Source organism: Leptodactylus fuscus, chromosome 4 (genome assembly GCF_031893055.1).
Source record: "Leptodactylus fuscus isolate aLepFus1 chromosome 4, aLepFus1.hap2, whole genome shotgun sequence".
Lineage (NCBI taxonomy): Eukaryota > Metazoa > Chordata > Amphibia > Anura > Leptodactylidae > Leptodactylus > Leptodactylus fuscus.
This window is the reverse complement of record NC_134268.1, coordinates 76,601,537-76,629,096: the sequence shown is the minus strand read 5'-3', so window position 1 is coordinate 76,629,096 and position 27,560 is coordinate 76,601,537. Positions and strand designations below refer to the sequence as shown.

Below are 27,560 nucleotides of genomic sequence, written 5' to 3'. Positions count from 1 at the left end.
GACCAGAGAACATTCTTCCAAAATGTTTTTGGCTTTCTCAGGTAAGTTTTGGCAAACTCCAGTCTGGCTTTTTTATATCTCTGGGTAAGAAGTGGGGTCTTCCTGGGTATCCTACCATATAGTCCCTTTTCATTCAGATACCGACGGATAGTACGGGTTCACACTGTTGTACCCTCGGACTGCAGGGCAGCTTGAACTTGTTTGGATGTTAGTCGAGGTTCTTTATCCACCATCCGCACAATCTTGCGTTAAAATCTCTCGTCAATTTTTCTTTTCCGTCCACATCTAGGGAGGTTAGCCACAGTGCCATGGGCTTTAATCTTCTTGATGACACTGCCCACGGTAGACACAGGAACATTCAGGTCTTTGGAGATGGACTTGTAGCCTTGAGATTGCTCATGCTTCCTCACAATTTTGCTTCTCAAGTCCTCAGACAGTTCTTTGGTCTTCTTTCTTTTCTCCATGCTCAATGTGGTACACACAAGGACACAGGACAGAGGTTGAGTCAACTTTAATCCATTTCAACTGGCTGCAAATGTGATTTAGTTATTGCCACCACCTGTTAGGTGCCTCAGGTAAGTAACAGGTGCTGTTAATTACACAAATTAGAGAAGCATCACATGATTTTTCAAACAGTGTCAATACTTTTGTTCACCCCCTTTTTATGTTTGCTGTGGAATTATATCCAATTTGGCTTTTTGACAATTCTTTTTGTGGTTTTCCATTGAAGACAAATTAAATGAAGATAATAATACCAAAGAGTTTGTGATTGCAATCATTTTCTGGAAGAAAATGAGTATTATCTGACAGAATTGCAGGGGTGCCAATACTTTTGGCCAAACTATAGGTGCTGTTAGTTTTGGCACTGATATCTCTCCATTGTCAGAAAGGCGTATCTTACAGCTCTGTATTCAGTGCACTGTCAGCTTTCTAGCGGTATGTAATACCGCACATCTCTGAGGACATGAAAGGTCCTCCTTTAAGGCTAAGGCCCCACATAGCGTCCAGCAGCAAAATAGCACTGTGGGAAAAACCGTGGCAGCACCATTGTTGCTTTTTGACTATTGTTATTACTTTTCGGCCATTTCCACAGTGAGTGTTTGTAAGCCACAGCCACGAGTGGACCCTACCAGTTAACTCTCATGGAAAAGATTTACACCTCTTCTGTGTTTCCAACCCACTCTTGGTTTTGGCTTCCATATACTGATGCAAAATACTGACCACAATAGTTACTTTCATTTTTTGGGATTACAACTGTGATAAAATATAAACTGCATTGTACTAAGTAATATACAGTTGACGCTAGGTTCACACTAGCGTTCGGCAGTCCGTTCTGTGGTTTCCTGTCAGATCGGGTCCGGCCGTGAGTGGTGGTGAGCGTTTTATGCTCTCCGCCGCGAAACCATTTTTTTTTTAAATCGGACACAGAGTACTGCTTGTCCAACTCTGTGGCCGATTTAAAAAAACGGTTTCGCAGCGGAGAGCATAAAACGCTCACCGCCACTCATGGCCGGACAGCTTTTAAACCCATTCGAATGAATGGGTTTGAAAGAGTCCTGCAGGTTTCCTTCTCCTGCCTCTTGTTTTGTGCAGGAAACGGAAACCTGCAGAACGGAGACCGGGCGCAGATGTGAACGAGCCCTAAGGCTAGGTTCACACTTCATACTCCGTAATGGCCTTTTCTCTCTGCCGATTTTCATTGAAGTCTCCGACGCAGATGTGAACATAGCCTTACACACCACATTTTCTGATTGCATGTACAGTACATGTTATATGGTCATATCCTATTCTACACATGAAAGGTTAGACCACTTATCAGTCAGAGGGTTAATGATTTGTGCTAGTGAAAACTAACTACAGTTCTATTAAGAAAATGAGTGCACGAGGTTGAGCTCCTGGGACAGAATGACAGAATGCTTATAAATTGGTGGGTTTGTCGGTGGTGTCAGTATAATCTCCTGTCAAGCTGAGGTCTAACAAAAGCAGGCGGAAGCCAAGTTTTGCCGGGGCGCTAATACTTTTCTGTTAGCTTGATGGGAGTAAGTCTCTTTGGAATGTTAATGATTTGGATTTCCAGTTATGTAACTAAGGACTTACTATATTTTCTTTGGTTGGGAGAAAGTCACTTTCTGATACAAAGGTGGAGTTCACAAAGCCAAGATCATAAAAGTATATGCATTTCTTAATGGTTCCGCTATACGTCACATCTGATAATCTGGGTCCACATAGAAGGGCAACTTCATCATTAAGGCCAGCTACACATGGGTGTATTTAGTCTGTGACATACAGACCAGATGTTGGTATATATACATCTATACATTTACAGTAGAAAAGTGATCTGCATCTGGAAAAACTAGAAGCATCAAGTAATCATCTGAGACACTCGCGTTAGGAATGGACATAGTCCAGGGACAGGATACCGAAGAAAAGGAGCAGTAAGGGAAGAGGTCATAGGGGCAAGGGAAAGGTGGGATGGTGGGTGAATGCCGCCTCCATTGTCCTTATATCTACTCTAATTTCTCTATGGTGTCGCCCACATAAGGGACAAATGGTTGTTTGTCATAACCCATGAGATCTTCAATACAACTGATGGGGTTATCATGGTATGACATGCTCTTGAAGTTTAACTTTAGTTGTCAAAATTTATTGGACCAATCTTAAGTGGGATTTTGGATGGACGGAGGGTTAAGAGACATGTGCCACTGATTGAATTAAATGGTGCACTTCCCTCTAGAACTTTGAGACTACAAGGTACTCCCAAAACATGTGGTGTAAGAAACCTCTTGTCCACACTCAGAAACAGAGCTAGTTTGCTGTGGGATGAATGTAAGACCATGTACTGCCTTGGGGACCAGAAATTGGAGTCTTTGACAAACTGTTTAAAAAAAGGCATTTGCAAATAACATTGTTTAAAAGGGATTCTGCTTTGTGTATATCAAACTGTGGTCGTGCAGAGTACAGGGAAGAGTAAAAGGCATTGAATTTAGGATTTTGAGGGAGTACTTGGACAGAGTCAGTTAGTTGTGCACACTTACATTTTTTGAGCCAATGATGGGAGTGTTTTTTTTTTCTATCTTTTTGGATCCACTCCTGGCTTTTCGTGACAAAGAAAGCATATGCAAATCTGGTGATGGTGATTTTTGGGGACCTTCTTTGTACTGGTATATTTTACCACTTTCAGGCTAACTTTATAGCAACACTTGGGGGGGGGGGGGGTGTTAATTTTTCATATAATTAGTAATTTTTGTGCTGTACAATTTTCTTTGTCCTTTTGATCATTGTGCTGCTCAGAGTCTTAAAGAGGACCTTTCCTCACTTGAGGCACATGCGGTTTTATATACTGTTAGAAAGCCGGATTTCATGATCTGTGCCCCAGGTGAAGAGCTATCGGTGTCGGTGCCTCCCTCCCCTCCTGATAGTACTCGTCCATAGACAAGTACTGGGGGAGGCATTCCTACCCGCTTTCACAGTACAGTACTATAGGCTGACGGTGAGGAGTTACGGTATCGGCACCGATAGCTCTTCATCCAGGGTGTGCTGAATTCAGCGTACTGTCTGCTTTCTAGCTGTATATAAAACTGCATGTGCCCCAAGTGCTGAAAGGTCGTCTTTAAGCTGGGTTCACACCAGCGCTTGAACTACATTCAGGGGTTCCGTTCCTCTCTCTGCATTTTTGCCCTTTTCTGGCAGAAATCAAGGGGATCCACACGGACCACATTATAGTCTATGGGGTTTGCGTGTTTCCCAAGGTAGCCACTTTTTTATGCGAATTAGGTTCAGGTCCCGGAAACCCGAATGCAGATGTGAACCTAGCCTTAAATTGAGAGCCTGTTAAACTTGCGTAGAGGAAGTGTCTTTAGAACCACACAGCAGACACTGAGCAGGTCACATGGTAGAACTGTGTACTCAAGTGGTGCTCTTATAGTAAGGTACAATAATTAGGGGACAATTAAAAGTATGTAGAGTAAAGTCCTAACAAACCACGTAAACGGTAGAACTTCCTACAGCATTGCACTAAATGTTGTTTTTGGACAGATTCCATGTTATGCTTATGATATTTGAGAAGCTAATTTACATAATTAAAAATGCCATGTAAATGACAGCTTATAGCCGGCGTCTGATGCATCACCCAGATTACCTAACTATTTACATAACTTGCGCTCCTTTCAGTATATGCCATTCACACCAGCACTATACATCACAAGTACAGTTCTCACATAGTGACTTTATGCCTGGAGGACATTTTCTTTCCACTTCCTTATTTGTTAATATTCAAGTGCCAGTGTATATTTTTCTGTTCTGTATTAGAATTGTCCTATTAAAGTTTCTACAAAAGTATATATATCTGTCTTTTATAAGTAGACAGACTCTTTCTGTTTAGGGTAAATTCACATTCAGCAGCCTGCTGTGAAGGCTACTTTTGGAGTCTTTTCAGAGCCACACTTGTCATCATAAGAAGCTACATTATTAGTCAAGGAGGTTGTATGAAGGATCTGGTGCAGCGTCAGAGCTTCTATTATATATGGAATCTGTGATATACAGTAGATGTGATCATAGCTAACCTTGCAAATGAATGGGAGCTGCAATGCCAGGCACAACCACTAGGAAAAGTGCAGAGCCCTGCCAAAAAATAGAGTAAAAGCACATGCTGGAGTGCCAGGACCCCTTCAGTGAGCTAACTCATAGCTGTGATCAGGGTCAAACACCTACCAATATATTACTAATCAGTACAGGCCTGTAGTGTTTGTCTGTGAAAACCCTTTTAATTCTTGTGTATGGGTAGAAGTGGTAAAGTTTCTGTCCTGGATCGTCATGGGAGTATATTGTTAGTAGACTTGGCATGTAGAAAGCAACAGATCAAGTGCGGTAGATAAAATGTGCTGCACAGAGGAGCCCTTGTCTGGTTCTTCTAATGTGCTCAGTAGCAAGAACACTCATCAGTAAAAAAGTATAATGGGTAAACAATCACACAAAGATACTATTATAAGACCAAAACTCAATTCCTTCTCTTAAATCCTGCTCTTTGGTCTTCTGCTGTAAATCTGTCTGGAAGGAAAAATGCCTGTCCTGGATTTCCAACCTCCGAAGCAAGAAAACTATGTTTTCACATGACAAAAAAGGAGAGCTCTGAAGAAAGATATCACAAGGTCAAGATCATCCGTGATGATGGTTAAATGGAATCACGAGTCACTGTAAACGCTAAGCTTTAGACCTTCCCTTTCTTCGACATGTCCTATTGCTCTTACAGGGTACATGATGTGCTAATGATGCTCGTGCACCCTGCATTCCTACAAGACCCTTGAAATGTCACTTGAGATAACACAAAATACAGCTTTTTGTAATGTGGTGTTCCAGCTTGCTAAGCTCTAGTTGCACTCCAGAGAAATATTCCAGTTGCACACAGTTCGGTGAATTTCTGTGCAATGCAGCTGCCACATGATTCACATTGTTCGAAGGTAAAAGTTACTCTTGAAAGTTTCGTTCCTGCAATGCATTCCCCAGCAAGTGTGTGCCTTGTTGCAGGTTATCGTGCATGCACAGTATAAAAGTGCCTGGGGTACACTCTCCTCCAGTTCCTTTACTTGCTTTATTTAGCAGAACCAAAGACAATTTTACAGTTTCTCATTTCCAGTGTCTTCCCATCTTCATTGCCTTTATATCAATACTTCCACCAACTCGTTGCATCCTTCAATAAGTGCTGCTTCACCGAGCTGGAAACAAGAAAAGGTGATGTCCAAAATAGACAGCCTTTAAACATTATTGGTCTTCATGTAGTATACCTGCTTTACTAAGGCCCGGTTCACATCTGTATTCGGGAAGTCCACTATAATGGGGTCTGTGTGGTTTCCGTTCGGTTTCCACTTGAAACATGCGGAGAGAAAAGTGCTTTCCTCTCTGCATGTTTCATGCAGAAACCAAGTGGAAACCACATTGACTCCATTATAGTCTATGGCATCTGCGTGTTTTCCTAGATAACCACTTTTCTATACGTATAGTTTTCCGTTTGGGGTCCATAAGTGGACTCCCTGAGCAGAATCCCGAACGCAGATGTGAACAGGGCCTAAGATGTGATTTTAAAATTCTATACCATAAAAGATGACAACTCTACCACAAATTGTCTCACGTGCACCAATTGTCTCATTTGCATAAGGTTTTAAAGTTGTTTTTTTTTTGTTTTGTTTTTTCTCTCCATATCTACAAATATGAGATACATAACAACAGTATAATGTTTATCACTGTAATGTGCTCTGTAACATGGTGGTCACAGTTGAATATAATTGGGGGGTGGGCTGGTAGACTCCCTTTAGAAGTCTGTCTTGTCTTTGACAGTGTACAACTCATATATTGCATTTTCACATGGGGCATTAGGAATACTTTTTCGCCACAGTAGCAAATCGTGTATTATCTGATATTGTGTGCCCTACTGAACGATTGAGTGTGACCAAGCATAGCTAAGATTGTATTTGATCTCCTGTGTGTTATGGGGCTGGTACTTCTCTTAATACTGCTGGCGGGTGCCAAAATCTTTTCTTAATGACATGAGAGTGGATTGGGTCCAGAATGGAAGTGATGCTCTCTGACCTCTGAGAAGTGAATGGAAATAAACTAATCGCCTTCATCGTGAGAAGTAATTCAGGTTAATGTAGTCATTACTTCAAGACATGAACCATGCTGCTGGAAAGTTACAGTAGACTTACCATTTCTGCAAATAGTGTCAGTCTTGATTTTGGTTGGTTGGTATCGGCCTATGCTGCAAAGTTCTTTACATTTCCATTAAAATGTGTAAAACCACTTAGTGGTACTATACATTTATAGCCTTTTTTTTAAAGGTGTTATCCAGATATATTCATGGCTCAATCTGACATGGATCATGGAGGGACATAACTGCATATTGATCAGGTTGCTGTGACACTCCATGAATGTGATGCATTTATAAGAATAGTGGCTGTGAATTATATTCATTGGGTTTACCATATAGAGATGAGCGAACACTGTTCAGATCAGCCGATCTGAACAGCACGCTCCCATAGAAATGAATGGAAGAACCTGGCACGCAGACTTTGCTGGCGGCCGGCTGCTTAACCCCCCCGCGTGCCGGCAGCTTCCATTCATTTCTATCGGTGCGTGCTGTGAGCGTTCTGTTCGGAACAGCTGTTCCGAACAGTGTTCGGTCATCTCTATTTACCAACTAACTGCGAGCATGGAGCTGTCTCTCTGTGTTTTGGGTCAGATGGGGCAGGAAAATATGCCTGGTAATATCTTGGTTCTTCACTGCCTCCCCCTAGAATTCTAAGGGCTAGTTCACATGGGGCAAGAGGGGGAGGATTTTGATGCGGAATCAGCCTCAAAATTCGCCCCCTCACAATTGAGGTCTTTGTAGACCACTAGCGGTTTGTTCCCGCTTGCGGAAAGAAGAAGCGAGCTGCCCTTTCTTCAGGCAGATTGCGCGGCTGATTCACCTGCGGCGTCTACCTCGTGACAATATCCTCCTGACTAGGCTCTTTCATTTGGGCCTAATCTGGAGCGGAAAGCCGCGACGGAATGTGTTCACACAGAACCCCGTGTAAACTAGCCCTAGAAGTTGCTCCAGAATTGTTTGTTTTCTGGCAATGCAAGTGTTTACCGAAATAGACCTGTAAGAATAGGTGAGAGGTCCCCTTTTTGAACAAAGTCCAAGGAGGATTTACATTTCTAAGCATAATTTTATCAATCTTTACAGGACAATTTGTTTTATTTATAATGTTGACTACAACTATATAATAACCACATGTTATTTCTTGTGACAGCTGTGTGCGGCCCATCTGCCGACTCCAGAAGAAGCCCCCAATCACTACCAGGCAGTGTGCCGGGCACTGTTTGCGGAAACCATGGAGCTACACATGTTCCTGTCAAAAATTAAGAGTGCAAAAGAGGTGAGCTATATGGTATTACACACATCAACAGTGTAATGTTATAGTATAATAAGAAGGGATGTATTACAGCTGTGTAAATGTCTGCAACTATTCTCTGCAACGTTTTTATCTACAATTAATAAAATATACAATATTGTATTTGTGTTTGTTATTGCCCATGTGTATTGCAGCTGATACTCTGAATCTCTGATCAGTTGTTTAACCCCTTATATGTTGCTATGGGACATCTACATGGGTAGACAGAAGTGGGGAGGTTGCAGGGTGCTGATGAATTACTATAGTTCTCACATAATGGCAACACAGACATTTTTTTTTCAAGTAATAAAATATAAATTATATAAATTTGGTATCGCTGTAGTTGTTTTACCACAATTAATGTGTAAAAAGTAGTCCCCCCAAAATTGCAGAGTTACAGTTTTTTCCCAAATCCTAAAAAGTAGAATTAAAGTTTTTCAATGGGTTGTATCTACCCCAAAATGGTGGAATTATAAGCAAAATACAAGTTTTCCTCTTAAACAAGCTTTCATGCGACTATACTGATATAAAAACATTATAGCTGTCTAAAAGCTGGGATGAATAAGGGGTTAATGACACTTAAGCTAGACAAAAATTTAAACTCATCAGAAAGTTCTTGTAATGTTGGAAGCCTGAACCATTTGTCTTTGTACTATGGCGGTAAAGAGACATATGTGATGTTTTTGACCAGCTTAACACACCTGAAGTGGTATCTGTAATGTGGCGACTCTAAACGCATCTGGTATGGGCTGTCTTTTGTAGTCAGTAGTAGTACGATGGGCAAGTTGTTGTTATACTCTGCAGTAAGCACATTTATTACAATCCTCGTGTTGCCTCAGCCTGTTCTTTAGCCCTTTAAATTTGCAGGTTGTCGACTTCTGCTATGTCTTCCCCACTGTTTTGGATCAGATGTAAATGTAATGACGGGATAGTCGTGTCTGCGAAGTGTTGGCAGTCGCTGCACTTGTTTATATGTAATTAACACAGTGCATGCAATTAAAAAGATTTTGATACCTCATGGACTCTGCGGCTTTACTGAATATTTCTAACATTACATACTGCAGGGGAAAAGGGAAAATAATCACTGCGGCCCTGCCATGGAAATAAAGTCAGACAGTAATACTGTTGGAACTCTGTGGGAGCTTCATCAGCATTCGCTTGGAGAAACCCCAGAGTCTCCTGGTTAATTCATTGATGGACTGACTCCTGGTTGACTCATTGCCACTGAAGACCAAGCACAGTTCATTGGTGGTCCATCACCGACTCTCTTCACCTATACGTTTATAGTATAACCAGATAATATTTGGGGTAATATGGATTATTTATGAAGACTAGGGTATTGAATGCTGGTCTTTATACCTCTCGTGTGCGGGGAAGGGGGGGGGTGCACCTTTTAATATATGAGGCGTGTCTAGTCAGCAGTTCCTAATGTATTAATGAAGATCATCCAGTTGACACGCCACACAGATATGTTGTATTAAATAAAAGTGACTTTTACCTACAGACATTGCGTATTCACCCAGGAGACCCAGCGCTTGAGCCGCCGTTATTTAGAGAAATGATAAAGATTCCTAGATGACTTGCTTCTTACAAGGATGATTTAACCTTTTAGCTCCCTGGCATCTTTCCCGAGGACACAGAATTGTTGCTAGGCGACATCTTCTTTCCCACTCTGCATGCAAGAATTCTGATTTCGGGTTTTGTTTTCTGTCTGCTTTTGTCATTTCCATTCAGCTTTATCTATTTTGGTTTAGAAAACTTGATGAAGTAAAACATTTATAAAAATATTTCAAAATAATAAATATCCATAAAACAAATGGCAAAACTTTCCTCCCGTAAGAAACCTACTAATGTAATCTGGCACGTTTCCTTCTGCACATAGGCTCCCTCTATACTGGTTGGCAGTACAATTCTGTAGATTTAGGCAGATCTTGTAATCTTGCGTGTAATAAATTGTAAATTGTAATCTGATTTCTGATATTCTGTTTTGTTTTGTTTTAATGAATTTGAGTTCTAAGATGGTTTTATCAGCTAGAACTGGATTACGTATGCAGGTTTGTATATAAAAGGCAGGATTAAAGTCCCTTATTGGTAGTCTGCTCATGAGAGATTATCTTGGCACTCGCTTACATTTTGGCTATCCACTAAAACAACTGAAGAAAAATCTTCAAAGATTACGTTTAGCATACGTCTCTTGAAAGGGCATACTGTTTTATAAGGCGCTAATAAGCGGTATTCTCGGGAAAAAGGTTGCAAATGAAGAAAAAAAAAAAAAAAAAAGCAAATGCCAGCTTCTGTGAGAGAAAATGGCAGACAATTACAGTGACTTAAATGGGAAGAATCATGCTGGGAGGCTGACGAATGCAAGCAAGATAAACCAGCCACCGTCTATGATCTGCCTGTGTAATGGAAGCCAACCTGTACATAGATATTTACCTAGGTATGATTCTGTTTTATGATCTGTCCTGCTATAAGGCCTTGTCATTTCAGCATAATTGTAACAAAAATCTCCATATATACAATCTTCCCCAAAGCCGCCATCCATTCTAACCCTAACTCCCCAAAAATTCTCCATATATGTGGAATAGTGGGCTTGAATCAGCAAACATGTCTAGCAGAGACCTTCAAATATCCTTTTGTGTTTTTCTGCTATACTAGATTGAACAGATTGAACATTTCCATCCTGTATGTTTTGGCCTTTGGTTATATGCTGCTACACTTATTTATTTGTTGCTTCGGGACATCTAGAGTAAAAATAATCAAGTACGTTAGCTATGCAAATACCATGGTGTATGCAGCTCCTGTGAAGATTTATGTATCTCCATGGTTACACATGAAACACAAACCCTGTTAATTTGGTTCAATCAAGACTGGAGAGTTGCCTCATTCAAATAACATATATATATTCACATATACATTCGGGCGGGGTCAGGGGTACCCGATTCTAAGTAGCAGCCCTCTTCACACGGCCCCAAATTTACTCATCAAAAAAAAAAAATCCACTCTGCAAAACTGCTTTAGAAGTCCTTATTGAACTTTTATCTTCAGTCCATGATATTCCATGTATTAACAATAGAATACATTTATACACATATTTACTCCTAGCACGTTAAAAATTCCATTTCAACTTCCAGCAGCAATCCATACTTTTTTGAGACTCCTCAATCTGTTCTCTCTCATGTGATATTTCAGAGGACATGCCCCTGAGATATGTCTGAAGGGGATGTGTCCCCTGAAATATCGTATGATATAGAATCACATTATGTCTTTGCCAGAGTAAGACAGAGACAAGTAAACAATTAAAGCATAACTAAACTTTGCAACAACTTTTCTTTTTCTGCCAGTCTTTGTGTCATTATTATATTTTGTAATATACTTTATTAACAATTTTGGATCCTTTGTGTGAAATCCTTTTGTACACTCTTTCCCTTGCTTCTGTATTGAGAGCTGTTTCTGCCTCTACCTGAATGTTGCTGTGTATGGAGTATGGGCTTGGAGTACAGGGATGTGTAACATGTAGAGAAACTTAGTTTGGGGAGGGTCAATTCAAACAGTTATAGATCAAGTGTTATAAAATGTAGAAACTTGCTTTTGATGTCATATGAGAGAGGAGATTCTCTTATGACGCTAAGGCTGTAGTGGTGTCTGAATTATTTCTAGAGATATCTTTGATTGAAAACACAGTCTGGATTAGACCCTCCCCTAACCTCATTTTCTCCACTTTTTACACAGTCCCTACTGCAAGCCCATACTCCATTCACAGTAACATTCAGTGAAAGGCAGGAACAGCTCTCAATACATAAACCAGGAAAGGTTGAAAAAAATGCTGGATTTCATAGAAAGGCTGATAAAGAATCATACAGCATGTATGAATGACACAAATACTGCCAGAAAATTAATAGATGTCTGAAAGTTCAGTTACGCTTTAAGCTAAATGTAATACAAAGACTTATATATGAGTTACTGTAAAAATTCTTTTAAAAAGATGTCTCATGGCTAACCTTTGTATTGCTTATAAGAGATGGAGAGATATGATGATTTTTCTATAATATAATACTTATGTTTTTGTGTATAGAGCTTAAAGAAGATTGAAGAGATGGGGAAAGACACGACTGACAGATCTGGTGCTGACCTTGATGATTTAAAATGTTCAGATTGGGTAAGATTGTAATATTAGAAATTATATACACACACACAGATGGACAAAATATGAGATGAAATGATTTTTTTTTATAATTGAAGCCACATACAGTTACCTACCCTTTTGCAGAATTGTGTGAGCAATACAGTCAGTGTTACAATAATTCATTATGCACATGACACACCAACCATTAATGTAATGTCATTACTGATGAAAACATAATTTATCTGACCTTTATTGACTGCCAGAGCAGCCAGGAGGAGGTGGGGGCTGGTCCTCATCACCAGACAAGCCAATATCTCTAGATCGCAGCAATAACTGGTAGACAACACTGGACCCCAGCTCTGCTTGGCAATAGAGCTAACCACTAGAGATGAGCGAATAGTATGTGAAACTAGAGTTTCAAATACCTTGCTCCCATAGGAATGCATGGGAGCGGCCGTACAGCAAGGGGTTAAGCGCCGGCTGCTTAACCCCTTGCTGTACGGCCACTCTCATGCATTTTTATGGGAGCAAGGTATTCGAAACTCTAGTTTCACATACTATTCGCTCATCTCTACTAACCACTAAGCCACCTTGCTGTTTATATTGATTGTTTCTGGATTCATGAACACCTGATGCCTTGTGATCATATTATAATATAAATAAAAATGACCAGAATTATAGTTATTATAGTCATGTTTTTATTAAGAGTCAAATATTACGTCGCTCTGAAATTCAGTGTGTCTCCATTAGTCTCTGTTGTGGATTTATTTCTGCAGGCCAGGTTTTGGGTCCAGGTAATGAGAGATCTACGAAATGGAGTCAAGCTGAAGAAAGTACAAGAACGGCAGTACAACATGTTGTCCATCGAATATGAGCTGACGCCCTATGAGATGCTAATGGATGACATCCGATCTAAACGTTACACCTTGAGGAAGGTGATGGTGAGTCAGTTTAATAGAGGCATTGGGCAGTGCAGACCTGTTTACTGCTTATTTGAGCTTGTCCTGTTACAGTGCTATTCAGTATAAACAATGCTATCTGTGGCATTATTTGCTCAGTCATTGAGTTGCTATATACAGCTAATGGTGATGTCTTAAAGACTTTTCCTATCATTAATAGACCTTGTATGTTGTTTATTTCCTTCTAGGTTCAGGGTGACATCCCCCCGCGATTAAAGAAGAGTGCTCATGAAATAATCCTGGATTTTATACGCTCCAGACCCCCGTTAAATCCTGTATGTATTTTTTCTAGGCAGTAATCATATATCCCATGCTTTTAGCTCAGCTGACTTGATGAATTAAATGCTTCCAATTCCATGCTAGCCGGCCTCTGCACTGCTATTTGTGCACGCAGCCTCTTACTGTAAGAGCAGATTATTCATCTAAACAGCTGGCAGTACGTTCTCCACAGGAATAATCAGGTCACATGCATTTTGGAAACACTTGCTTTCACATATCAACAGTATATGTTTGATCTCTTTCCTATTTGTAATGTCGGATGAAATTAATATCATAATTTTACCTGTTGGAAACATTTTCCAGGTTTAATGTGAATAGAAATGGTTTGTGTCAGTGTTACTTAACCTCTGAAATTTCAACCAAGTACCCTCAAAGTTAGAGTCCATCATAACGTTATGCAGATGTACTCAGCAGCTAGTATATTATCATGCCATATTCCACTAGTACAAATTCACACATAAAGTAATTACAGATAATGAAATACAATTGTGTAAAAACAACACACTAGAACGCTAAAGGAGATTTCTACAAATGGACTATTGATGACCTATCACGTATCAGAATGGGCAAGGGGTATCCCCAAGGCTGCCACAGATTAGCACAAATTAGCTGTTCGTGGAGACTGCATGATACATTGGCACTCTTGCTTGATATTTCAGCTCAGTCCCATTTATTTGAATGAGACTGAGATGCAAGTAGGCTACATGATGAGTGACTATCACTGGTCTGTGAAGTGGAAGTGTTACTTACCCAAGTACAGCTGCCAATTGAAGCAGCTGATCATGTGAGTCCTGAGTATCAAACCCTCACCTATGAGGTATTGATGACCTGTATTAGTAAGGTTAAGGCCCCACGTAGCGTCCCACAACATACAGAAAGTTTGCAGTGGTTTTCTCTGTGGACTTTGTACTGCAATTATACCACTAGGGAAACTGCCAGCGTTTCCGTAGGTATAATTAACATGCTGTGATTTACAAAACCGCGACAATTTTGCAAATTGCAGCGTGTCTGCTGCACATATTTTACCACAAAGTGGGGATGGGATTCATGGGACCCTGGTCTAGAACTAAGACTCGCCATGCCGCCATCCAGTGCCTATTTAGTATCTTAATACAGTGCACATGCTTCCCAGACAGTTCTTAATCCATTCAGTTGCAGTCAGTGCCAGAATCCATATTTTATCCATATGTATGAAGAGTACTATTAATGTGGCTACTTAGATTTGCAACTATCATTCTCAAATATAATATAAATGTGTTCAGAGATTCTTCGTACTGGAGATTTGTGGTAAATTCCTGATCACAGGGGACATATGTTTTTGGACTTTGCTGTGTTCTGCACTACAGTCAGCATTAGGTTTGCACTTTAGATGTCTTAGTAAACCACATACTGTATATATCATCTGTGCTAATAACTGTTATCCTTACAGGTATCTGCACGGAAGTTAAAACCTACCCCACCTCGTCCACGAAGTCTGCATGAACGAATGCTGGAAGAGATTAAGTCTGAAAGGAAGCTTCGCCCCGTCTCTCCTGATGACATTAGACATAGCCGCCTAGGTAAGAGTGAGCTAACTTATATCTGTTATCTTGCCTTGTTGTCAGATGTTTAAATGGGTTTAATGATAGAGCCTGAAGACTCCCTGAGACTTCTGGTGCTCGCTGAAGCCTAATTAGCATGTGAATAAACGCGTTCATTCAAAAACTACTGAGGCAATTTACATACAAAAGGTATGTGTGGAATAGCCTTTCTAAAGACTATGCAAGTATGTGGTCAGATACTGAAGACCTATCATGTGGCTAGGTCACCCGTATGAAAAACCATTGGGGGAACCTGGAAAATCACTATAAACCATCCGCATGTGTAATTCCAAGGTATAAGGTCACATTAGAAACAAGTCCCAGCCATCTTGTTATCTTGTGTGTGATACTGTGTCTATAGCCTAGTAGTTTCTGCACCTGAGAGCTGTTCATTAAACCTGACCATACACACAAGAGTTTATCTTGCAGGCGATGTCCATAGGATCTTTTCTCCAATTGTTTCCACCAGTAACATGTCAAGCTTAAGTAGCTGATCAAAAACTAAAATTTGCCGTTCCCTTGATTAGCCCCTCATGCCATATACATCATATCTAAATTCCGCCAACCTCAGCTGACAGATGACGTCCTCGCTCATTGTGAATGACCATTCATATCAGGTTTTTAAATGAATGTCCGCTGAGATGACAGAATTTTGCCATTTTGCATGATCTTTTATCTTTAGTGTATGGGCGGCTTTATAGTTTGCAATACATTTTGCCAGACTGGTGATATTGCTCACCTATGGTAAGTATATATTGTGCACTTGTGTTATCTGTGTCAGGATTACAAAGGACCTCTAATCTCATGTTACATAAAGGAAAAATGCAACATTGAGTGAAGTATCCATCTTAGGAGAAGACTTCTTCTGGCAGCTTATATGCTTTTACTTTGACCTGTAAACCGCACAGTGTTTACATGATGCCAATATTATGCCGTATATTGGCTTTGTGGGTGTGTTAAGTATTAGTGATTCTATTCATGTGTCAGACACCATATTATATATAGACATGCGTTTATGTTGCCTTTCAGCTGTGCTATGCTTTTCTGCTCATGTTTTAGGTTTCTTCGCTTCATTGGTCTCTTTTATGTTGACTAGAGAACAACATAAACCGCTTACATGGCTGCTACTATTGTTTGTTCTCAACGCGTGTAGTAAAACTTGTGCAGATCAAACAAGCAGCGTAAAGAGGAGCATTTTTCCATCACTCATATTTAAAGAATCCTCCTCATTGGTTTCTATGGCCATCTCCTTCAATTTACTTTACATTTAGCTTCTCAAATTTTCACCAATTTGACCCATGTATCCTTGTTATTCGCAGTGGCTGGTTTGCTGGGTCAGCTGTAAATTCATGCAATGTCCGCACTTTTCGGACATTTGAGGGAAGATCTATAGATTAGCTGTAATATACAGACACAGCGCTGGCAGAGAATTGATTCTGAAGGGTCTTTCATGGAAAGTGGGACCTGTTTAGCTAATGAGAGCTTAATTGTGCTGGTAAACGTGACAGTGTTTCATCCAGGAGGCCAGAGATGGGCTCGCTTTCCAATGGCGTCATCCTATTTAGTTTATTGCATGTTTCAGTATAAACTGAGATCTGCTCCTCTAAATATACTGTATATCCAATATAGTGATCTATAGGTAAGCCTCTGACTTTGATGTATGAATAGCCCATTAGCCAAGCACGGGTGTTGTTGGGAGAGTCTTTGCTGATAAACAATTGTTTTATGTGTATACTGTCTGTTCCTTAAAGGGGTTTTCCCATGATCATAACCAGATTTACATTTGTAGACAATTAAAAGTTACACATTTTTGAAAATATAAAACTCAAATATTTTGCAGAGTTTTAATGATTTTCTCTAACCATTTCGGGCTAGGTTCACATCTGCACCCGGTCTCCACTGGGGGATTTCATCCTCTATCCACTTTAAAAATGCAGAGCGAGAAGTCCTGCAAGCAGCGCTTTTCTCTTCAATGTTTCTACCCTTCCTAATCATCTCCGTATCTTGATCGGTTGCCAATGGATGTGACCATGAATGCAGAATCTTTCTATACTCGACCATGATTTCCTTGTTGCTGCTGGATTATTTTCTTGACAAAATCCAAACCATAGAAAGTTCCTGCATTTATAGTGGTATCCATTTGCAACTGATTTAGACAAGACTGTCACCATTAAGATGGTCAAAGAAGATCTTTAAAACGCTGCAAAATTATAAATAATTTATATTCGCAAAAGTGCTTAACTTTTAATTGGCTACAAATCTAAATATAGTTATATTTGTGGAAAAACCCATTTAAAGAGATTCTATTATTAGAATCCCGTTTTTAGCTAAACCCATGTAGGAATAGCCTCAAGAAAGGCTATTCTTTCCCTACCTTTAGCTGTCTTCTCCGTGCTGCTGTTCCTTAGAGATCCCGTTTTTTGTACACATGCTAATTAGCTTTCTCGCAGCACTGGGGGCGGTCCTCAGTTCTCAAACAGCACTGGGGGCGTCTCCAGTGTTGAGAGAAAACTATCCAGTGCCACCTTCTTCTTGTTCCCCACCTCTGGCGCTTCTTTCCTATTCGTTCACCGGAAAATGGCCTACTGTGCCCACTTCGCTTATCCATCGGCCATTTTCCTGTGGCCTCTCCCGTTCGGCCACGGGAAAATGGCGATGGACATGTGCAGTCAGCGATTTTTGAAGAAGACGTGACGGGACAAGGAACTAGAAGCAGAGACCAATAAGAAAGCGGCGCTGGATAGTTTTCTTGCTTCACAGGAGACGTCCCCAGTGTTGTTTGAGCGCTGGGGACCAACCTTAGTGCTGCAAGAAAACTAATTAGCATATGGACGAAAACCAGGATATCAATGGAAGGGCGGCGCGGAGAAAACATCTAATGGTAGGGGAAGAATAGCCTTTCTTAATCTATTCTGACATGGGTTTATCTTAAAAACGGGATTCTAATGATCGAATCCCTTTAAGCAATACAAACACAGGTCTGGATTAACCCCTTAGCGACCTTTGACGTACTATTACTTCATGGGAGCTTGGTACTTAGCGACCCATGAGGTAATAGTACGTCATGGTTATAAATAGTCTCCGCGTCTCAAGAGACGCTAACTGTAAGAAGGTTGCTGCTGTCCATGACAGCAGACAACCTTCTCCACGTGAATCGGGAGGTTTAACCCCCTCCCTGCCACTTAGATTGCTGAAAATGACCGATCTATTCAGATCGGTAAATTTCAGCTTTCCGGCAGCTTTCCGGCACAGATCATTGGATCTGCGCCGGCAGATGTCAGTAAAAGTGACAGGGATTGGAGGTATACATACCACCAATCCCTGTCGAGTGTTTGGGGGGCGTAAAGTGGCGCCAACCCTCCAGATGTTGCAATTGGTTGATCGGCACGTGTCACGGCCGATCAACCAATTGCAGGCTTGCAGGACAGTGTTAACCGGGGGTCACTTTGCTTCCCATGTCAGTTCCCCTGGGACTTGCGAGCAGAGTAGACCTCCGTGCTGCCCTGTGAGCCTTCTGTGCGTTACCGCTGCTGCTGCGTGTCTTCAGTGACATATTTGATCTGATCAGAGCTCCGTCGCTGCTGCTGCCAGCCACCCTCTCCTGTCATTCCTAAAAATCTCCCCCCAGCCACTCCACCAGCCACTCCACCCTCCCATCCCCATTCCCATCCCCTTCCCATCCCCTTCCCATCCCCCCTCTCCACCAACCTCTGATCTCACGTCTGGCTGCATCAGCTCCTAAAAAGTTCTGCAATCTGCACCTAGCCAGTGGGTGCAGAACAGAGCCTCCCTCCCCCTTCTTCCTGACTGCTGGTAAAATTAACACTTTACCAGCAGAACTTTTTTTGGAAAGCCCTTCTTGGGGTTTTTTTTTTTAGTTAGTTTCTGCAATAAAGATATAGTGTGTGTGTGTGTGTGTGTATATATATATATATATATATATATATATACACACACACTTCTATCTGTATTATTGCAGTTCAATTTTAGCTAGGAGAAGAATTTTTTTCTAAACTCAGTTTTTTTCTAAAGCGCAGTGATCAGTAACAAATAAACGTTACTGATCACATCTGTACTGTTTTGCGCACTTTTTTTCTAGTTAGATTTAGTAATAAAATATATATAGACTGCTCTGTCTATTTTATATTTTATTAGTTCAATTTTAGTTAGAAGAAAAGAATCTTTTTTTTTTCCGTTGTGCTAAACTCAACGCAGTGATCAGTAACAAATAAACGTTACTGATCACATCTGTACTGTTTTGCGCACTTTTTTTCTAGTTAGACTTAGTAATAAAATATATATAGACTGCTCCGTCTATTTTATATTTTATTAGTTCAATTTTAGTTACTGATCACATCTGTACTTTTTGCGCACTTTTTTTCTAGTTAATTCAATTTTAGTTAGAAGAAAAGAATCTTTTTTTTTTCCTTTGTGCTACTCAGCGCAGTGATCAGTAACAAATAAACGTTAGTGATCACATCTGTACTTTTTTTGCAGGTTTTTTTTTTTTACATCAAATACACGTGTTAAAGCACAACACACTTTGAATTTTCAATAAAGTTTTAAGAAATAAAGTTTTATATACTCAAGTAAAACACCACACACACACAAAAATGTCCCAACAGTCCCAATCATCCCAAAGAAGGTTTTCAGTAGAAGAGGCGTACGCCATACTGGCCTCTGACACTGATACCGCCAGCGAGGGAGAAGAGGAAAATGCCCCATTCCTTTATTTTTCCTCTTCTTCCTCCTCCTCCTCCTCATCCAGTGATGAGCAACCCCAAAGGAGGCGCCCCAGAACAATTGCTGATTTAGTTGCCACACCTGTAGAGCCCATGTGGACCCCACCACCAGAAAATTTTGAACCTCAGCTTCCTGACTTTGTTGCCCGGTCAGGAATACAAATTGAGACTGAGGGCTTCAGAGAAAATGACTTTTTCAAAATCTTTTTCTCTGATGAGTTTGTAGATCTTATGGTGGCCCAAACGAATTTGTACGCTGTACAATTTTTGGAACAAAATGCCACCTCTTCCTATGCCAGGCCACAGAACTGGACCCCAGTAAATGCAGCAGAAATGAAGATTTTCTGGGGTCTTATTCTGCATATGGGCATAGTGAAAAAACCTAAAATTCGTCAGTATTGGAGTACAGATGTCTTGCACAACACTCCAATCTATCGAATGGCTATGACCAGAAAGCGGTTTGAAAGTATCCTAAAATTCCTTCATTACAATGATAATTCCCAGTGCCCGCCCCAAGATGCCCCAAATTTTGACCGCTTATACAAAGTTAGGCCAGTTATTGAACACTTTAGCACCAAATTTGCAGAGTCCTACATCCCTGATCAGAACATTGCAATTGATGAGTCTCTGATCAGTTTCAAAGGGAGGCTAAAATTCCGCCAATACTTGCCCAGTAAGCGGGCACGGTATGGCATTAAAATGTATAAGCTATGTGAGAGCAGTTCAGGATACACTTATAAATTTAGGGTGTATGAAGGAAGGGACACAAGGATTGAGCCCCCAGACTGCCCCCCAATCCTAGGAGTTAGTGGGAAAATTGTGTGGGATTTGATGCACCCACTGCTGGACAAGGGTTATCACCTCTATGTAGATAACTTTTACACCAGCATCCCACTCTTTAGATCCCTGAGTTCCAGAGGAACTGCAGCTTGTGGGACTGTGCGCAGAAATCAAAGAGGCCTCCCTAGGGCACATATTGAGCAGCGCCTCAGAAAGGGTGAGAGTAGTGCCGTCTGCAATGAAAATATGCTGCTGGTCAAGTATAAGGACAAGAGGGATGTTTTTGTACTCACCACAATTCATGGCAGCGGCAGCACCTCTGTCTCTCTGCGTGGCACCAGTACCACTGTCTCCAAGCCAGACTGCATCCTGGCATACAATAAGTACATGGGAGGGGTTGATCTATCTGATCAAGTCCTAAAGCCCTACAGTGCCATGCGAAAAACAAGAGTGTGGTACAAAAAGCTGGCCGTGCACATGGTTCAGATGGCATTGTATAACGCGTACGTGCTATCACGATGTGCAGGCCACACAGGAACTTTCCTTGAGTTTCAGGAGACAATTATCAAGACCCTGATATTTGGGGACCTAGAAGTGCCAGGCCCCAGTACTTCTGAAACTCAAGGTTCCCGTATAGTACCAGGGCAACATTTTCCCGGCGAAGTCCCCCAAACTGCTAAAAAAGGGAAAAACCAAAAAAGATGCAGAGTGTGTTACAAAAGAGGAATAAGGAGAGACACCACTTATCAGTGTGACACCTGCCCTGATAAACCTGGCCTGTGCATGAAGGAGTGCTTTAGATTGTACCACACTTCCATGGAATATTAATTTTAGAATTTATTTTCCATGGAATATCGCCTCCTTATACCATCACGTATTCTGCACACAATTACTTTCATCCGGTTATGCAGTAATTTCTGCAAAATAAATTATTGCCATACAAGCTGCATCCAAATGTTTGCTATACTTGGGTGCAATTTAACACTGATGTCACTGAAGTCAAGGGGTCTAGTTTCCAAAATGGGGTCACATTTTTGGGGGCTTTCACTGTTTTGGCACTTCAAGGCCTCTGCAAATGTGACATGGTAACTAAAACCAATTGCAGCCAAATCTACCCTCCAACTATTGTTCTCTCCCACTGTGTGACCATACATCACTTTACATACACATGTGGGGAATTTCTGTAGTTGGGAGAAAATGCTTGACAATTTGTGGGGTGCATTTTCTCTTTTAACCCCTTGTGGAAATGCAAAATTTGGGGTTAAAGCAACATTTTATTGTAAAAAAGGAAATTTTTCATTTTCACATCCCAATAGTTAATTATTTTGTGAAACTCCTATAGGGTCCAAGTGTTAACTATGCCGCTTGATAATTTTCCTGAGGGGTCTAGTTTCCAAAATGGGGTCACATTTTTGGGGGCTTTCACTGTTTTGGCACTTCAAGGCCTCTGCAAATGTGACATGGTAACTAAAACCAATTGCAGCCAAATCTACCCTCCAACTATTGTTCTCTCCCACTGTGTGACCATACATCACTTTACATACACATGTGGGGCATTTCTGTAGTTGGGAGAAAATGCTTGACAATTTGTGGGGTGCATTTTCTCTTTTAACCCCTTGTGGAAATGCAAAATTTGGAGTTAAAGCAACATTTTATAGCAAAAAATGTTACTTTTCCTTTTGTTGGGCCAATTCTGCTACACTCCTGTAGGGTCAAAGGGCTCACTATACCCCTTGATAAATTCCTTGAGGGGTCTAGTTTCCAAAATGGGGTGACATTTTGGGGGTTTCCCCTGTTTTGGCACCTTGGGGGCTCTGCAAACGGGACATGGTGCCTGAAAAGTATTCTAGCAAAACCTGGCCTACAAAATCCAATTAGCGCTCCATCCGTTTTGAGAGCGACCGTGTGCCCGTACATTAGGGTACCAGCACATACGGGGTATTGTCGTGTTCGGGAGAAATTGTGTAACAAAATGTGGGGTGCAATTTTTCCTTTAACCCCTTGTGAAGATGAAAAATTTGGGGCTACAGTGACATTTTATTATAAAAAAAAGTAATTTTTCATTTTCACATCTCAATGGTAAAAAAATCTGTGAAACACCTGTAGGGTCTAAGTGCTCACTATACCCCTTGATAAATTCCTTGAGGGGTCTAGTTTCCAAAATGGGGTCATTTTGGGGGGGTTTCTACTGTTCTGGCACTTCAGGGGCTCTCCAAATGCAACATGGTGCCTGAAACAGATTCCAGCTAAATTTGCCCTCCAAAATCCCAATAGCGCTCCTTCCGCTCTGGACCTCACAGCGTGCCCATAGATCATTTTACATCCACATATGGGGCATTTCTGTTGTTGGGAGAAAATGCTTGACAATTTGTGGGGTGCATTTTCTCTTTTAACCCCTTGTGGAAATGCAAAATTTGGGGTTAAAGCAACATTTTATAGCAAAAAATGTTACTTTTCCTTTTGTTGGGCCAATTCTGCTACACTCCTGTAGGGTCAAAGGGCTCACTATACCCCTTGATAAATTCCTTGAGGGGTCTAGTTTCCAAAATGGGGTGACATTTTGGGGGTTTCCCCTGTTTTGGCACCTTGGGGGCTCTGCAAACGGGACATGGTGCCTGAAAAGTATTCTAGCAAAACCTGGCCTACAAAATCCAATTAGCGCTCCATCCGTTTTGAGAGCGACCGTGTGCCCGTACATTAGGGTACCAGCACATACGGGGTATTGTGGTGTTCGGGAGAAATTGTGTAACAAAATGTGGGGTGCAATTTTTCCTTTAACCCCTTGTGAAGATGAAAAATTTGGGGCTACAGTGACATTTTATTATAAAAAAAGTAATTTTTCATTTTCACATCTCAATGGTAAAAAAATCTGTGAAACACCTGTAGGGTCTAAGTGCTCACTATACCCCTTGATAAATTCCTTGAGGGGTCTAGTTTCCAAAATGGGGTCATTTTGGGGGGGTTTCTACTGTTCTGGCACTTCAGGGGCTCTCCAGATGCAACATGGTGCCTGAAACAGATTCCAGCTAAATTTGCCCTCCAAAATCCCAATAGCGCTCCTTCCGCTCTGGACCTCACAGCGTGCCCATAGATCATTTTACATCCACATATGGGGCATTTCTGTTGTTGGGAGAAAATGCTTGACAATTTGTGGGGTGCATTTTCTCTTTTAACCCCTTGTGGAAATGCAAAATTTGGGGTTAAAGCAACATTTTATAGCAAAAAATGTTACTTTTCCTTTTGTTGGGCCAATTCTGCTACACTTCTGTAGGGTCAAAGGGCTCACTATACCCCTTGATAAATTCCTTGAGGGGTCTAGTTTCCAAAATGGGGTGACATTTTGGGGGTTTCCCCTGTTTTGGCACCTTGGGGGCTCTGCAAACGGGACATGGTGCCTGAAAAGTATTCTAGCAAAACCTGGCCTACAAAATCCAATTAGCGCTCCATCCGTTTTGAGAGCGACCATGTGCCCGTACATTAGGGTACCAACACATACGGGGTATTGTCGTGTTCGGGAGAAATTGTGTAACAAAATGTGGGGTGCAATTTTTCCTTTAACCCCTTGTGAAGATGAAAAATTTGGGGCTACAGTGACATTTTATTATAAAAAAAGTAATTTTTCATTTTCACATCTCAATGGTAAAAAAATCTGTGAAACACCTGTAGGGTCTAAGTGCTCACTATACCCCTTGATAAATTCCTTGAGGGGTCTAGTTTCCAAAATGGGGTCATTTTGGGGGGGTTTCTACTGTTCTGGCACTTCAGGGGCTCTCCAAATGCAACATGGTGCCTGAAACAGATTCCAGCTAAATTTGCCCTCCAAAATCCCAATAGCGCTCCTTCCGCTCTGGACCTCACAGCGTGCCCATAGATCATTTTACATCCACATATGGGGCATTTCTGTTGTTGGGAGAAAATGCTTGACAATTTGTGGGGTGCATTTTCTCTTTTAACCCCTTGTGGAAATGCAAAATTTGGGGTTAAAGCAACATTTTATAGCAAAAAATGTTACTTTTCCTTTTGTTGGGCCAATTCTGCTACACTCCTGTAGGGTCAAAGGGCTCACTATACCCCTTGATAAATTCCTTGAGGGGTCTAGTTTCCAAAATGGGGTGACATTTTGGGGGTTTCCCCTGTTTTGGCACCTTGGGGGCTCTGCAAACGGGACATGGTGCCTGAAAAGTATTCTAGCAAAACCTGGCCTACAAAATCCAATTAGCGCTCCATCCGTTTTGAGAGCGACCGTGTGCCCGTACATTAGGGTACCAGCACATACGGGGTATTGTGGTGTTCGGGAGAAATTGTGTAACAAAATGTGGGGTGCAATTTTTCCTTTAACCCCTTGTGAAGATGAAAAATTTGGGGCTACAGTGACATTTTATTATAAAAAAAGTAATTTTTCATTTTCACATCTCAATGGTAAAAAAATCTGTGAAACACCTGTAGGGTCTAAGTGCTCACTATACCCCTTGATAAATTCCTTGAGGGGTCTAGTTTCCAAAATGGGGTCATTTTGGGGGGGTTTCTACTGTTCTGGCACTTCAGGGGCTCTCCAGATGCAACATGGTGCCTGAAACAGATTCCAGCTAAATTTGCCCTCCAAAATCCCAATAGCGCTCCTTCCGCTCTGGACCTCACAGCGTGCCCATAGATCATTTTACATCCACATATGGGGCATTTCTGTTGTTGGGAGAAAATGCTTGACAATTTGTGGGGTGCATTTTCTCTTTTAACCCCTTGTGGAAATGCAAAATTTGGGGTTAAAGCAACATTTTATAGCAAAAAATGTTACTTTTCCTTTTGTTGGGCCAATTCTGCTACACTTCTGTAGGGTCAAAGGGCTCACTATACCCCTTGATAAATTCCTTGAGGGGTCTAGTTTCCAAAATGGGGTGACATTTTGGGGGTTTCCCCTGTTTTGGCACCTTGGGGGCTCTGCAAACGGGACATGGTGCCTGAAAAGTATTCTAGCAAAACCTGGCCTACAAAATCCAATTAGCGCTCCATCCGTTTTGAGAGCGACCATGTGCCCGTACATTAGGGTACCAACACATACGGGGTATTGTCGTGTTCGGGAGAAATTGTGTAACAAAATGTGGGGTGCAATTTTTCCTTTAACCCCTTGTGAAGATGAAAAATTTGGGGCTACAGTGACATTTTATTATAAAAAAAGTAATTTTTCATTTTCACATCTCAATGGTAAAAAAATCTGTGAAACACCTGTAGGGTCTAAGTGCTCACTATACCCCTTGATAAATTCCTTGAGGGGTCTAGTTTCCAAAATGGGGTCATTTTGGGGGGGTTTCTACTGTTCTGGCACTTCAGGGGCTCTCCAAATGCAACATGGTGCCTGAAACAGATTCCAGCTAAATTTGCCCTCCAAAATCCCAATAGCGCTCCTTCCGCTCTGGACCTCACAGCGTGCCCATAGATCATTTTACATCCACATATGGGGCATTTCTGTTGTTGGGAGAAAATGCTTGACAATTTGTGGGGTGCATTTTCTCTTTTAACCCCTTGTGGAAATGCAAAATTTGGGGTTAAAGCAACATTTTATAGCAAAAAATGTTACTTTTCCTTTTGTTGGGCCAATTCTGCTACACTCCTGTAGGGTCAAAGGGCTCACTATACCCCTTGATAAATTCTTAGAGGGGTCTAGTTTCCAAAATGGGGTGACATTTTGGGGGTTTCCCCTGTTTTGGCACCTTGGGGGCTCTGCAAACGGGACATGGTGCCTGAAAAGTATTCTAGCAAAACCTGGCCTACAAAATCCAATTAGCGCTCCATCCGTTCTGAGAGCGATTGTGTGCCCGTACATTAGGGTACCAGCACATACGGGGTATTGTCGTGTTCGGGAGAAATTGTGTAACAAAATGTGGGGTGCAATTTTTCCTTTAACCCCTTGTGAAGATGAAAAATTTGGGGCTACAGTGACATTTTATTATAAAAAAAGTAATTTTTCATTTTCACATCTCAATGGTAAAAAAATCTGTGAAACACCTGTAGGGTCTAAGTGCTCACTATACCCCTTGATAAATTCCTTGAGGGGTCTAGTTTCCAAAATGGGGTCATTTTGGGGGGGTTTCTACTGTTCTGGCACTTCAGGGGCTCTCCAAATGCAACATGGTGCCTAAAACAGATTCCAGCTAAATTTGCCCTCCAAAATCCCAATAGCGCTCCTTCCGCTCTGGACCTCACAGCGTGCCCATAGATCATTTTACATCCACATATGGGGCATTTCTGTTGTTGGGAGAAAATGCTTGACAATTTGTGGGGTGCATTTTCTCTTTTAACCCCTTGTGGAAATGCAAAATTTGGGGTTAAAGCAACATTTTATAGCAAAAAATGTTACTTTTCCTTTTGTTGGGCCAATTCTGCTACACTCCTGTAGGGTCAAAGGGCTCACTATACCCCTTGATAAATTCTTAGAGGGGTCTAGTTTCCAAAATGGGGTGACATTTTGGGGGTTTCCCCTGTTTTGGCACCTTGGGGGCTCTGCAAACGGGACATGGTGCCTGAAAAGTATTCTAGCAAAATCTGGCCTACAAAATCCAATTAGCGCTCCATCCGTTCTGAGAGCGATTGTGTGCCCGTACATTAGGGTACCAGCACATACGGGGTATTGTCGTGTTCGGGAGAAATTGTGTAACAAAATGTGGGGTGCAGTTTCTCCTTTAACCCTTAGTAAATGTGTAAATTCTAGGGCTAAATGAATATATTAGTGACAGAAATTGAAAAATGTAAATTTGACCTCCATTTTGCTGTAATTGCTGTGAAATGCTGAAAGGGTTAAGAAACTTTCTAACTGCTGTTTTGGATTTTTTCAGGAGTGCAGTTTTTAGAATGGGGTGACTTTTGGGGGGTTTTATTAGAGAGGCCTTTCAATTTCCCTTCAGAACTGAACTAGTCCCTTGAAAAATGTGTTTTGGAAATTTTCTTGAAAATTTGGAAAATTACTGCTTGACTTGTAAGCCTTATAATTTCTGAAAAAAATGAAAGGGTGCTTAAAATTTGATTGCCACATAAATATGAGACATGGTTAATTATATTTATGAAAAAATTTGGGTAGTATGACTTTCTATTTGAAAGGCTTGCAATTTCAAAGTTTGAAAACTGCATTTTTTTCAAAATTTTCACCAAATTTCCTATTTTTTCATAATTAAAGA

General features: G+C 41.1%; 1 protein-coding gene across 4 annotated transcripts in view; it reads left to right on the top strand.

Moving 5' to 3' along the window:
- The window catches only part of SPIRE1 (spire type actin nucleation factor 1), a 120,452-nt gene that overhangs the window by 65,063 nt on the left and 27,829 nt on the right, over positions 1-27,560 (top strand). For all 4 annotated transcript variants that reach the window (XM_075270699.1, XM_075270696.1, XM_075270698.1 and 1 more), the window contains exons 4-8: positions 7,788-7,913; positions 12,004-12,087; positions 12,831-12,995; positions 13,202-13,288; positions 14,722-14,851. In XM_075270699.1, coding sequence (XP_075126800.1) covers positions 7,788-7,913; positions 12,004-12,087; positions 12,831-12,995; positions 13,202-13,288; positions 14,722-14,851 — 592 coding nt within the window. The remainder of the gene's footprint in view (positions 1-7,787; positions 7,914-12,003; positions 12,088-12,830; positions 12,996-13,201; positions 13,289-14,721; positions 14,852-27,560) is intronic.